At 41.8% G+C, this 15,314-nt stretch overlaps 1 protein-coding gene across 2 annotated transcripts in view; it reads left to right on the plus strand.

Moving 5' to 3' along the window:
* SNIP1 (Smad nuclear interacting protein 1) overlaps nucleotides 1-12,679 on the plus strand; it is a 35,022-nt gene extending 22,343 nt beyond the window's left edge. For both annotated transcript variants that reach the window (XM_063954349.1, XM_063954348.1), the window contains exons 3-4: nucleotides 1,922-2,466; nucleotides 11,517-12,679. In XM_063954349.1, coding sequence (XP_063810419.1) covers nucleotides 1,922-2,466; nucleotides 11,517-11,790 — 819 coding nt within the window. In that variant the 3' untranslated portion in view covers nucleotides 11,791-12,679. The remainder of the gene's footprint in view (nucleotides 1-1,921; nucleotides 2,467-11,516) is intronic.
* Nucleotides 12,680-15,314: the final 2,635 nt, after the last annotated feature.

Consider the following 15,314-nt stretch of genomic DNA (forward strand, 5'->3'; position numbering starts at 1 on the left):
AGCCCATACTTTGTGTTCCATGAGGATAGTGCAGAGCTCAGAACTCGCCTGCAGTTTTTGCCGAAAGTGGTCTCGGACTTTCATGTGAAACAACCTATTGTTGGTTCCTGCGATAGCCAACACTTCTGTTGCTCCAACGTCCCTGGACGTTGTGAGGGCTTTGAGAATTTACATCAAAGGTCACAGGAAGTCTGACTCGCTTTTCATCCTTTATGATGCTATGAAGATTGGTTGTCCTGCCTCCAAGCAGTCAATTGCTCGTTGGCTCAAATTGACTATCCAACAAGCCTATACTTCAGCTGCTCTCCCGCTGCCAAGTTCAATTCAGGCCCACTCCACAAGGTCCGGGGGTTCTTCCTGTGCGGCTGCCCGGGGCGTCTCGGCCTTACGGTTGTGCCGTGCAGCAACTTGGTCTGGTGTGAACACGTTTGTTAAGTTCTACAGGTTCAACACCTTGGCCAAAGATGTCCTTCAGTTTGGTCAGGTGGTTTGCAGGGGTCTCATCACTCTCCCACCCGTTCTGGAAGCTTTGGTAGGTCCCCATGGTAATATCTAATTCCCCAGTATTCACTAGGACGTTAGAGAAAATAGGAATTTAATACCTACAGGTAATTCCCTTTCTCGTAGTCCGTAGTGGATACTGGGCGCCGACCTCTGTGCTTCATTTTCCTGCTTATCTGGTGTTCTTGGTTGGGTTTGCTGTTGTTTTACCTGTTTGGTTAGCGTTGCTATCCTTCTATAGTAAGCATTGCTTTCCTCTGTTATGGTTAGCTCTGCTATTTTTGTTATTGTGTGTTGGTTCGTTACCTCACCGCTTTATGTGTTTATATCCTTCTCTCAAAGTATGTCTGTCTCCTCGGGCACAGTTTCCTAGACTGGGTCTGCTAGGAGGGGCATAGAGGGAAGGAGCCAGCACACACTATTCATTTCTTAAAGTGCCAGGGTCCAGTGGACCAGATCTGTAATTCCCCTCATGGTAATATCTAATTCCCCAGTATCCACTACGGACTACGAGAAAAGGAATTATTGGTAGGTATTAAATTCCTATTTTTTTTTGGCTTGTTTTATTCAGCTATCACTGAAAAGCTAATGTTGCATTTGTTAATGTTTATCAAAAAATAAAGTAGACATGTAATGTTCTGTTTAACACAATAATGTAGTGATTACATTGCCTCTGTGAAACTTTGGTATTATAAATCTTAACAAAAGATGTGCTCCTCTTTTCAACACTGGCAAAAAATATATATAAAAAACAACTTTGGTATTATAATTATTATTAATTCCATTTGTCATTAGGTTAACCTTACTGCTGCTGCTATTGACAGGGAAGTGGTGTGCGAAATGCATGTGGTGGGGTAGAGAAATTATGGATTTTTATTTCTAGGAAAAATGAGGGGGTGCTGAATGGTGCAGTGACTAGAAGAGCATAGTTTTCCCCTCCATAACTCTATGGTGTTGAGGATGGAGTTGCATGGAACACAGGTATTAGTTGAGTGGATGACTTATACCTGTCATTCCAGGGATTCTGTTGTTGTTGTTGTTGTTGTTGTTATTTTATAAGGCGCCACAAGTGTATCGCAGCGCCGTACAAAGGACAGTACAGGGAGACAAAACATAGCATTACAGTAAATAAATAACAGAAATAGAGTACAGGTAACAGAGCACCACAATTCTCAAGCATAATACAGCTAAGATGTAAGTAGTGAGGGAGTGATCATCGTACTACTAGGGGCTGGTGGCCATAGATGGAGATGAGCCTTTATCAGCAGGAGAAAAAGCGGGTAAAGATGGTCGCTGAGTAGGGGAGAGCTGCGAGTGAAATGTGTCGAAAAGAGGGCTTAGATAACAAGTTACCTGATTATTTTAATGTATATTAATGTTGAGGTCCCGCTCATTTATTGGGATTTCAATGTCTCCTAAGGAAAAAGAGCACTCTAACAGAACACATGAGGACAGGCAGCCCAGGGAGAAATGGGAAGATGATCACAGAAGGAACAGACAGAGAGAAGATGATAACAGAGGCCACAACAGCCACTCAAGGCACAGAGAGAGAGATCGGGAAGAATCACATTTAAGAGAGCAGAGAGCAGAAAGAGAATTCCACAATGACAGGAGGAGGGAAAGACGCCAGAGAGAAGAGCAGGAAACAGAGACTGAAAACCCAGAGTCTGATAATACGGATAACAATGGGCAAGTTAATAAAGAGAAGCCCAACTTTGAACTTTCTGGGGCATTGCTTGAAGACACAAACACTTTCAGGGGGGTCGTAATCAAGTACAGTGAGCCAGCAGAAGCACGCATGCCAAAGAGACGTTGGCGTCTGTATCCTTTCAAGAATGATGAGGCTCTCCCTGTCATGTACATTCATAGGCAAAGTGCCTACCTCCTAGGCCGGCAAAGACATATAGCTGATATACCCATAGATCATCCATCTTGCTCCAAACAACATGCTGTTCTACAGTACCGGTGAGAAAAAAATTCAATGATTTTTGAAACGTCAGGGGTTGCTGAGTACATTTTGGGCCATTCCGTGCCAGTTCATCCAGGCATGACACCCACCAACTCAGATTTTCATGATACTTTGTACACTTGATATTACCACAGAGCTAGTAACCCATGTCAAATTTTTCTGCTCTATGCCTCATAGTTTTGCCTGAGCCAGGAGACGGAGATATAGGGATGGGCCCGTTGCATTCTGGGAGGCCGAAAGCTTTAACAAATATAGTTTTACTTTTCAATATACACTCAACGTTACTTGAGTGTATCTGAATAGTTTATCAGGCGCACAAGAACAGATACAACTACCTGTATAAACACGAAAAAAATGATTTTTTTTCTTTTGTCAATACATGTAATATATAGCTTCCAATCGCAGCTCCTATAAGACAACTGGATGTCAAGATAAGATAAATATATATATCTTTGGTAAACTAGAAGCAAAGATAAGGAGCGCTGGTTTAAAATTCAATTAGTAGATTTAAAATCAGTTTATAAACACATATAGCATAATAAAAACTCAATTGAGTATCTATATAAGCTGACACTTCAATACGCTCATAAAAGTGCACATAACTCTATTTAAAAGTTCAAAGACAAATTCCAATTGTAAACCACAACAAAAGATATCAGATGGTTTTGCCGGCCAAAGCTTAATTAGCAATCCAGGATTCCTCTTAACTGCCTTTAGGCTGTAATTGTGTCCTCCAGGTGCGCAAGTAATTAGTGAACATAGAATGGTTTCATGATAATTTAGATTAGAGCTCTATATCAGTTCAAGTATCCGTAAAGTGTGACCACACAGACAATGCAGAAGATGGAATTACCAGACCAGGCTGTCACGAAAATTTCTCCACCAAATTGCTAGTATTTTTCAAGCTGGCACTGCATGGATACTTAGCGGTATTGGACCCAACGGTCAAGGATGTCCCGGGAGGACTCGCCGGATCTGGAGGTCACGGCGCTCGGTCCTCACAGCTGGTGGACACGGTAAGAACTTGCACACAGAGGAAGCGGCTGGAGTGGAACCGGACAGGCTGCAGCATACACTGTGCACAACCAAAAGCTTTGATCGTTTGGTGCCAATTCGCTGTAGCTATCCCTAGTATCCCCAATGTTATCCTGTGGATAACTTGTGGACCTTGCAGGAAAAATCCCATTATTTTTCTTTCATAGCCATTTAAAGTATATTTTAAGGTTCAACTTAAACAAAAAAGGGACATAACTTATCTGCTTTAGGTTGATAATGCTAATTGAACCCACTCTTAATTTTTTTGGTGCAAAAAAAAAGTATGACATAAAGAAATGTATAATGAACTCTCGGAGTTAAGCAAGATAGCTAAAACATTTTTTTTTCCAGAATCTTCATATTTCAATTAACAAAGGGTCAAAATTTCAAAGTTATACGTGGATCAGGCACTGAGATGTGAATTTTTTTTTACAGATACACCTCAGAAAAAATGGAGCATCAGGAATGGCCTTTCCCAGCAATTTTTCAAAACTTTGGCCCCCTATATCTCAAAAACTATGAGGCCTAGAGCGGAACAATTTGACATGGTTTAGTAGCTCTGTGGTAGTATCAAGTGTACAAAGTTTTTCATGAAAATTTGAATCGGTGGGTGTCATTCCTGGGTGACCTGGCATGGAATGACCCTTCTTATGAATAAAACACTTTTTTTTTAAATAAAAAAAAAAAAAAAAATATATATATATATATATATATATATATATATATATATATTTATTTATTATTATTTATATATTATTATTATTATTTTTTTTCAGTTTGTAAGTTGGTGCCATGCAGTTAGCAGGCATACAACAGGGGGGCTGTGGCACCAACAGGCTCAAAGCTTTGACCTTCCCGAGATGCATAGCGCCGCCTCCTATATCGCCCTGTGCACAGGAGCTCAGTTTTGTAGTTGGTGCCATGCAGTAAGCAGGCACATAACAGGGGGGCTGCTCCAGCAGCACTGAGAGAAGCTTTTAAAGAATATTGAAGACTTCCAAGGGCTGCAGCAGTGTTAGATGTCAGTCAGACATCCCCTGCTGCAGCTCCATCACTCCTCCAGTGGCGCTGTATACTTCCGCGCCCTGGTTGCCGGGTAACTACAGCAGAGGCTGTCTCCTGGATCGCGTGGTCGCGTTCAAAGGGGAGGTTAAGGGGTCTCTTTGGCCCGCTGTAATCGCGATCTGGTGCGGCCGCGCGTGCTGGCGTGGACACTAAGGGGCAGCCGCTCCACTAGCCTCCAGGGCACAGGTGGGGTTTTTGTCTCTGTTAAAACCCATTTCATTGCAGCCCGGTGGGGAAGCCAGCCAGGGCGCCATTTGGGTAAATGTTCCCGCCCTGGAGCTGCATTTCACTCCCTCTCAGCCGCCATTAGATGGAGCTGCGCTGTTCCTGGGACTGCTTGGGCAAATCCTCCTCTGTAAAGTCGCCTGCTCGTCAGCGCTTCATTTCACATGACACTTAAGTATTCTACCTGTCAGTGGACAGTGTTTGTTAAGAAAGAGTGCATACAGTCAGGGTTGTGTGGTACAAAAACCCTGTGATATACATCCAGTATTTACTGTGTTTTGTTATACAGGTTGAGTATCCCATATCCAAATATTCCGAAATACGGAATTTTTTGAGTGAGATAGTGAAACCTTTGTTTTCTTATGGCTCAATGTACACAAACTTTGTTTAATACACAAAGTAATTAAATATATTGTAATAAATGACCTTCAGGCTGTGTGTATAAGGTGTATATGAAACATAAATGAATTGTGTGAATGTACACACACTATGTTTAATGCACAAAGTTATTAAAAATATTGGGTAGAATTACCTTCAGGCTGTGTATAAGGTGTATATGAAACATAAATGCATTCTGTGCTTAGATTTAGGTCCCATCACCATGATATCTCATTATGGTATGCAATTATTCCAAAATACGGAAAAATCCGATATCCAAAATACATCTGGTCCCAAGCATTTTGGATAAGGGATACTCAACCTGTATATATATAAAATGTGTGTATGTGTGTGTTTTATAAGCACAAGACTATAATTTAGCACAGTGGTACTATTTTGTCTTTTTCAAGCAAATTAACAAGGTTAATAGCACCAGGAAAAACAAATGGGAACATAACTAATTGAATACATTATTTCAGTATAACGAGTAAATAATATAAAAATTATGTATATATAAAATGACTGTAGTCTACTTGATTGAGACACAAATATATTACATCACACATTTTTGGTTCCCCTACTGAGATAGTGACACATATACATACATATATATATATATATATATATATATATATATATATATATATATATATATATATATATATATTATATAATATATCTTTATATACACATAATATATAATATATGTCATTATCTCAGTAGGGGACCCAAAAATGTGGGATTTTGGATAAGGGATACTCAACCTGTAATAGCACCTGAAGCCTAAAATCATAGCATATAGCAAGTGAGGTGTAGAAAGATGTTTGGTATGTATAATCTACACTGAGTATTACTTTGTATTGCTAGTCCAGTGCAGTTTTATTGTTTGGTATAACTTCTACATTGTACATTTGTAACTATATGTGTGTGTGCATGTAGCTGCTGCGTGGCTTCTATCTCGTGTATTTCACTCAGCTTGCTACTCCTATGGTCCCTGCAGTCAATCTGCCATGGGCAGATCAAATCTCATCTCAGTTACAGCACTTGAACCGAACGCTGACTAAAAATAAGTCTCACTCTCGTCCACCTAAGACTGACGTCTTCTAAACGGGCCGCTACTTCCTCACAATCCACCGCTGTTCCGGACACACCATCTGGGGAGGATGGTGCATATACTGACCCCACAGACACTGACTCTCTGATGGGGAAGGGAAGTCACTGGTGGATGTCCTTGATGTGATTGAGGCTATCCGGCTCATTCTTCAAGTCTCTGATGAACCTGAGCCTGCGGCTGTCTCTAAGAATCCGGACAGATTTAAACGTAAGAAGGTGGTTAAACAAGTTTTACCTCATTCTCAACAACTGGCTGACATACATCAGGAATCCTGGGAAAATCCGGGAACAAAATTCACACCGCATAAGAGACTGTTAGCTCGCTATCCTTTCTCTGCAGAGCTATGTAAAAATTGTGAAACTCCTCCGCCTGTAGATTCTCATGTTGCAGGCATGGTAGTTTCCTCAGCTCTGCCGGTGACTACAGTCACCTCTCTGAAGGAACCGACGGATAGACATGTGGAGGGTTGTTTGGAAGCGATTTACACCCTAACTGGGGCTGTGCATAGACCAACCATTGCAGCGACATGGGCTGCTGAAGCTGTTGAAGCATGGGCTCAGGAGCTGGAGACGGAGCTACCTTCCAATGCTTCTGATCATGCCAGACAATGTCTCTCATATATTGCCACGGCTTCTCTTTACCTTAAGGAGGCGGCTTCCGATGCCGGGGTGCTGGCGGCCAAGGCTGCCACTACGTCCATCTTGGCGCGACGTATCCTTTGGTTGAGATCCTGGTCGGTGGATATGGATTCTAAGAAAACCCTGGAGGTGCTTCCTTTTTAAGGGAGACATTCTTTTTGGAGAAGTCCTCAATAAGATTGTGGCTGACCTGGCCTCTGCTAAAACAGCTTGTCTGCACAGAAGGCTAAAAGTACTTTCTCTCAGCCCTTTCGTCCTCCAGGAAAAGCAAAAGGTCAGGCGTACCCGCAACAAGCTCGTACTTCCAAACCTGCCAAGCCCCAGACCAAAGCGAACCTGGGCTGCCCGTCAGCCTGCTTCAAAAACTGACAAACCTGCCGCATGACGGGGCGGGCCTCCCCCTGGGGGATCGGCTTCTAGGTTTTGCCCAGGAATGGTTGAAGACCACTTCAGATGCCTGGGTAAGGGAAGTCGTCACTCAAGGTTACGCCATATCCTTCAAGAAATGTCCCCCTCATCGATTTTGACTAACAGATGTCCCTTTGGACCCGGTGAAGGCAAACACTCTTCATTCAATAGTACAATCTTTCCTGACCACAGGAGTGGTAGTACAGGTGCCTCTGGCTCAGAGAGGCAAGGGGTACTATTCACCGCTGTTTCTAGTCCCGAAACAGAACTGGTCCTCGCAGCCCTTTCTCAATCTAAAGTCCTTGAACAAGTATGTGAGGGTCTCCAAGTTTCGTATGGAAACTCTACGCTCTATTGTTCTGGCCTTGGAGCCTTGCAAGAGTCTCCGTTTGAACCTCTATGGTCTCCCTGGACATACAGGATGCCTACCTGCATATTCCTATTGCAATGTCACAGCAGTACCTGAGGTTTGCGGTGGGCAACCTTCATTACCAATATCGGGCGTTACCTTTTGGTTTGACAACGGCTCCGCGGGTTTTCACCAAAGTAATGGCGGTAATGACGGCTGTACTCCGCCGTCAAGGGGGCAGGATCCTGCCGTACCTGGACGATTTGTTGATCCTGGCAAATTTCCCAGAAATTCTCCTGCATCATCTAGATCTGACTGTCCAGTTCATGAAAGCCCACGGGTGGCTTGTCAACTGGAAGAAATCTTCCCTGGTTCCCGCTCGAAGCATAGTGCACCTGGGAGTGTTATTGGACACTCGCAACCAGCGGTTGTTCTTGTCTCAGGAGAAAGTCCTGAAGCTTCAGGACAGGATTCGATGCTTCCTATCTTGTCTGCAAGTGTCGATACATTCGGCAATGCCAGTGCTAGGTCTCATGGTGTCGGCTTTCGACATGGTGGAGTTTGCTCAATTCCATTCTCTCCCTCTGCAGAAGTTAATTCTTGCTAAGTGGGACGGTCTGCCTCACCGGATCAGATCTCAAAATGATCTCCTTGTCTCCGGAGGTCCGCCTGTCACTGAGCTGGTGGCTTCAGGACCATCGATTGAGAAGGGATTGTACCTTCTGGATATCCAACTGGGTCCTGCTGACGACTGATGCCAGTCTGAGAGGTTGGGGCGCGGTGTTGGAACAACACTCCCTTCAGGGTCGGTGGACCGAGGAGTTGTCTCTACTCCCGATTAAACATTCTGGAACTGCGGGCGGTGTTCAATGCACTGAACCTGGCCCAGCATTTGATACAGAACAGACCTGTTTAAGTACAATCGGACAACACCACCATGGTGGCGTACAATCAGTCATCAAGGCGGAACCATCTGCCGGCCATATCCACAGTGTTCATTCCGGGGGTCCTCAACTGGGAAGCGGACTTTACTCAGTCGTCAGGACGTACACGCCGAAGGTCTTTCAACTTCTCGTCGACAAGTAGGGCCTTCCAGATGTGGACCTGATGGCGTCTCAACACAATCACAAGGTTCTGGTCTTCGGAGCAAGGACAAGGGATCCGCAAACAGCGTTCATGGACGCTCTGAAAATTCCATGGAATTTTCGGCTGCCGTACGTGTTCGCTCCGGTGTCACTCCTGCCCAGAGTAATAAGGAATTGCAAGCAAAAAGGAGAAGTCCTACTTCTGATCGCTTCAGCGTGGCCCAGACGGCACTGGTTCTCCGATCTACAGTGCCTCTCGCTAGATCATCCCCTTCTACTTTCACAACAACTAGCCCTCCTCGTTCAGGGCCCTTGTGTTTACCAGGACTTGGCCTGTCTGGTTTTGACGGCGTGGCTCTTGAAGCTTCTGTCCTGAGGGCCAAGGGTTTTTCTGAGGCGGTCATTCAAACTATGTTGAAGGCCCGTAAGCCGGCTTCTGCTCGTATTTACCATAGGGTTTGGAATTCTTACTTTACTTTGGTGCGGGTCTCATAATCATGACATTTTCAAGTTTAGTACGGTCAAACTGTTGGCCTTCCTACAACAGGGCCTCCCTCAAGGTTCACATTTCTACCTTGTTGGTTTGGATTCAGAGAAAGATTGCTACCCTACCGGATGTTCATACTTTCACTCAGGGTGTGTTGCGGATTCAGCCTCCTTATGTACCACCCGTGGCCCCTTGGGATCTGTTGGTGGTTCTGGAGGCCTTGCAAGAGTCTCCGTTTGAACCTCTTGCATCTGCAGACCTTAAGTGGCTTTCCCTTAAGGTTTTGTTTTTGCTGGCTATCGTGTCAGCTAGAAGGGTCTTGGACTTGGGTGCCTTATCCTGTAAGTCCCCCTATCTGATTTTTCACTGTGACGGACGGTTTTTAGAACACGTCCGGGTTATCTACCCAAGGTGGGGTCTTCCTTCCACCTTAATCAGGAGATTGTGGTTCCGGCCTTTAGTTCTCCTGAGTTGTCTTCCAAAGAGCGGTCTTTGGATGTGGTACGGGCTCTCCATATCTCTGTGAAGAGAACTCCCTCCGTTAGGAAGTGTGATTCTCTCTTTGTGCTGTTTGGATTTCACAAACGTGGCTGGCCTGCTAACAAGCAGACGTTGGCCAGATGGATTAGAATGGTGATTGCACATGCTTATGTACAGACTGGTCTGCCAGCTCCTGCTAGCATCAAAGCCCATTCTACTCAGTCTGTTGGACCTTCTTGGGCGGCCCGCCGTGGTGCGACCCTTGAACAATTGTGCAAGGCGGCTACGTGGTCCTCAGTGAACACGTTCATAAGGTTCTATGCCTTCGATACTTCTGCCTCCCAGGATGCCTCCTTTGGACGCCGGGTTCTTGTGCCCACTGCAGTGCATCCCCTCCCATAAGGAACTGCTTTAGGACATCCCCGATGTTAATCCTTGTGGAGCCCAGTGTACCCCGCAGCAGAAAACAAGATTTATGGTAAGAACTTACCATTGTTAAATCTATCTGCCATGTAGACTGGACTCCACAAGGCGCCCACCCTGACGCACTTGGCTTCTTTGGGTTGGTATGGCATTAGCCGCTAACACCCTCTCCTGTAGTGAGTGTGTGGTGTTTGTGGTTACTAACGATTGTCGTCTCTGGTACCTGCTACTGCATTGGACTGGTTAACGAAACTGAGCTCCTGTGCTGGGAGGCGGGGTTATAGAGGAGGCGGCGCTGTGCATCTTGGGAACAGTCAAAGCTTTGAGCCTGTTGGTAAGTTATTGATATATATATATATATATATATGTATAATATATACACACACACACACACTAGTGTTTGTGTGTGTGTGTGTATATATATATATATATATATATATATATATATATATATAGTTTAGTTGTTGTTGTTGTTGTTGTTGTTGTTGTTGTTGTGTTTTTTTTTTTTCACTGTTACAGTAATATATTACTTGGTGAACTATATTGTTTTACTTTTTTTGTATGTCCAAACAGTCACTGTGGCAGGTGTGTTAAGCCTGGAGACGGCATAAGGAAGTGGTAAGTGCAAAGTGACAAACAAACCAGCCAGTCAGCTCCTGTCTGTCAATTTACGTATTGGAGCTGATTGGCTGGTGCATTTCACTGCTTTATCACTTCCTTATGCCTTCTCCAGGTTAATACATCTGCCCCAATGTTTGGAATTTAATGCTATGAAAGGCTTTCCTAACTTTCTTGCATAACTAATTGGTCTTTTACCTATCTGCAATTGGGAAATTTGGTTTAAATCATGTACCATATTATTGGATGTTTATTGCTTTCATTCTGTAAATCACTGCAACTTTTATACATAGCATCATGACCACTTTTAGTCAGCAATTGCTGTAAAATTTGTATAATGTACACAGGTTTAGTAAAAATTAGATTCTGCTTGCTTCGTCTCTTTTTGCACCATTAGATACCAATTCATTGGCTCATACATTCCTTCATCTTTTTATGTGCTTTTCAGACGTGTTTTTCTATCAGAAGGCAGAGTAGTTTGAGGTTTTATTTCATTGCCTCAGCTGTTCTTAGTATTAGGAAACCGTTGTATTCATGGAATAGAATTCTGAAAACAGAAATACATACCTAGAAAGACAATATTAATATTAATAATTTCTTAAGTACGTCATAAGGAAACCATAAAGAAAACTTAAGCAATATGATTTTTAAGTGGGTTAAGAAACCCAGTTTCATATGGCTAATGTATTGACTAGCAGAAGCCCTTTTGTATTTATGTATTTTGTTTTGCTTTTTTTTTAGGATGGTTCCATTTACCCGTCCCAATGGGACACTGGGTAGGCGAGTCAGACCTTATATCATTGACCTTGGGTCTGGTAATGGCACGTATCTAAACAACCAACGAATTGAACCACAAAAGTACTATGAGCTGAAAGAAAAAGATGTACTGAAATTTGGTTTCAGCAGCAGGGAATATGTGGTCCTCCATGAATCATCTGATACTTCTGAAGTTGAGAAGAATCGGGACGACGACGACGATGTGGAAGATGAGGATGATGAGAGTACTGATAGCTAGCAAGCTACTTGTCTAAACAGTGTAGTAAGGTGACCCTTGACCCCTTTGTCACAAGGACCAGTATTACATTTCCATGTGGTGTACTATGTTGCTGGCCTGAAAACAATTCCTTTACTGGCAGGATACGCTTGTAAGAAAGACTACACAGCGTTTGTTTGTTTTTTTGTTTTATTTCTTGTTATTTTGTTAAACTGGTGGCATTGTTATTTTTTCCAATCCTCAGGTGTAATTGAACAGCATTTCTGTAAGAATTGTTGCTGTTCAAACTAATCAAACACGTCTTTTAAAATCCTTAATTCTTGTATATGCTTTTATATACTGTATATATATTACAAAAGTTATGTTCAGAAGTGTCTTACAATATAGAACGTTGGCTTAATTATAGTTCTTTATACTAATGCTGCCTAAGGGGAATTATAAATACTGTAACTTTTGTTCAGTGTCCCATATACTGTAGGCATGTTGCGTTTACTATGGGAATAAAAAAAATTGTACAGTAAAAATTCAGCAGGCACACCTTAAATGAATGAAATAAAAAAAATGTATACTGAAAACTTTTAATAGTATACAAAATACATGAACCATTAGACAGATTATTGTAGAGAATCCATTATTCATTGTTACAAAACAAGATAACAAGGGGTAGCGCCTTAAACTGCTGTATCTCTAAGTCATTGTGTTATAGGCTGGGGCAAGTTGTACATAGTACTGTGTTCCATTTATGTTTGTATTATAGACAACATGTTGTAAATGCTATGGACTTAAGCATTTTTATTTACTGTGATATTCCTGTGTATGTATGTACAGTATGCGTGGAATAAGCAGTGCCATGGGTATGTTGAAATGTATTTTACTGTAAATAGAAGTAATAAAGCCCAGATATCTACAATTCGCACAAAGTGATTTTGCTCAGTATGGTACCAAACAAATACACTTTAGTAATAGTGCTTGTTTGGCTGTGATAATTGTCAGGTGCTCATGGATGTGAAGACGTATACAGGTTGAGTATCCCATATCCAAATATTCCGAAATACGGAATATTCTGAAATACGGAATTTTTTGAGTGAGAGTGAGATAGTGAAACCTATGTTTTCTGGTGGCTCAATGTACACAAACTTTGTTTAATACACAAAGTTATTAAAAATATTGTATTCTAAGACCCTCAGGCTGTGTGTGTAAGGTGTATATGAAACCTAAATGAATTGTGTGAATGTACACACACTTTGTTTAATGCACAAAGTTATTAAAAATATTCGCTAAAATGACCTTCAGGCTGTATGTATTAGATGTATATGAAACATAAATGCATTCTGTGCTTAGACTTAGGTCCCATCTCCATGATATCTCATTATGGTATGCAATTCCAATACGGAAAAATCCCATATCCAAAATACCTCTGGTCCCATGCATTTTGGATAAGGGATACTCAACCTGTATTCAGCATAATTGCATAGAACATATTTAACTGCCAAAGAATAGTTGTGATGACTTTCATGGTCTTAATAATTATGCTACCATGAGTGATTTTTCCAACCAAATCTACAGGATCTAGACAAGCATTTTTGGCTCACCAGAATGCGTCCAATTTAGGACAATGTGTTAGATTTAGAGATAGATAGATATAGATATATATATATCTATCTCTATCTATCTATATAGATAGATAGATATACAAACAGTGTCCGGCACTCCAATAAGCAATTATACTGCGCCCGGTGCCCTCACAGCCGTGATGAAAACAAATATACAATGATATCAGGCGGCACTCACAGCATTGTAGATACTGATAAATAAACGGTCAGACTCCGTGTGAATATTCACATATTGACATAAGTCTGACCGTTTATTTATCTGACCGTTTATTTATCAGTATCTACAATGCTGTGAGTGCCGCCTGATATCATTGTGTGTGTGTGTGTATGTATATATATATATATATGTGTGTGTGTGTGTATATATATATATATATATATATATATATATATATATATATATATATATATGTATGTGTGTATATATATATATATGTGTGTGTGTGTATATATATATATATATATATATATATATATATATATATATATATATATATATATATATATATAAAAATATATAAATAAATATATAAAATATTATACACATACACACACGGACTTCAAAGTGCGGCCCTCGCAGGCCCACAGTCATACTATACATGGCGACTACAGCGTGAATTTGTGAGCCTGCGAGTGCCGCACTTTGAAGTCCTTGTATCTACAGATGCTGTGAGGGCACCGGGGCCAGTAAAACTGACTACAGGGAGAGCCGGACCACGCATGAGAGATATATAGAGATAGATATCTATCTATCTAACTTGAAGAAATAAAAGGCGGCACTCAGAGGCTTTGAAATCAGTGAAAAAAGCATATATTCGTGAGGTGACTACGAATATAAGCTTTTTACACTAATTTCAAAGCCACTGAGTGCCGCCTTTTATTTCTTCAAGTTGCACATGTCAGGGACTGGTTCCCTGGGGAAGGCACCTGAGCAAGGTACACCCTGAGGGGGAGGACTGGAGTGCCGGAGTTTATCTACTGTGTGTGTGTATATATGTATATATATGTATGTATATATATGTATGTGTGTGTATATATATATATATATATATCTATATATCTATATATATGTGTGTATATGTATATATCTATATATATATCTATATATATATATATATATATATCTCAAATGGTATCGGCAGCACACGGTGAAATAATGACACAAGGAGTCAGGATAAACTGCAACGTTTCGATGTGTATTACATCGTCATCAGGCACAAACAACATTGTTTGTGCCTGATGACGATGTAATACACATCGAAACGTTGCAGTTTATCCTGGCTCCTGATAAAGCTAATTATCTTGAACCTAAGCAATATACTTATTAAAGACAACATACGCAATAGGCGCACGAGGTGCTGTAATGGTACGCACTTAACGTAGCAGACGCTAGGCCGTGGTCGAGACGCACGAGCGGCACGTTCGCTCACGGCTTACGCTTGGTATCGAGCACGCTATAGGCGGCCCGAGTACCGTAAAGATACGCTAATAGCGTAGCAGACGCTGTACCGCGAGAGCGGGATACGAGCGGTGCTGACGCTCACTGATTTACACACAGACAACCTTTTAACAACACACTAAAAGGGTATGCTTATACTGTAAACCTTAGTACTGTAATATTATCACAATGTAACGTTGATTAACCTTTATGATATGAAAGCTGTTTGAGCGACTGAGACGCTCAACAACCCTTTATACTAACTAGTGAAACACACACTCCTTGCTAAGGTTCCAACACCTTTACTGACGATATTTAGTACGTAAAAATAAGAATTTACTCACCGGTAATTCTATTTCTCATAGTCTGTAGTGGATGCTGGGGACTCCATAAGGACCATGGGGATTAGCGGCTCCGCAGGAGACTGGGCACAACTATAAAGAAAGCTTTTAGACTACTGGTGTGCACTGGCTCCTCCCATTAAGACCCTCCTC

The sequence above is a fragment of the Pseudophryne corroboree genome, chromosome 2 (genome assembly GCF_028390025.1).
Source record: "Pseudophryne corroboree isolate aPseCor3 chromosome 2, aPseCor3.hap2, whole genome shotgun sequence".
Taxonomy (NCBI): domain Eukaryota; kingdom Metazoa; phylum Chordata; class Amphibia; order Anura; family Myobatrachidae; genus Pseudophryne; species Pseudophryne corroboree.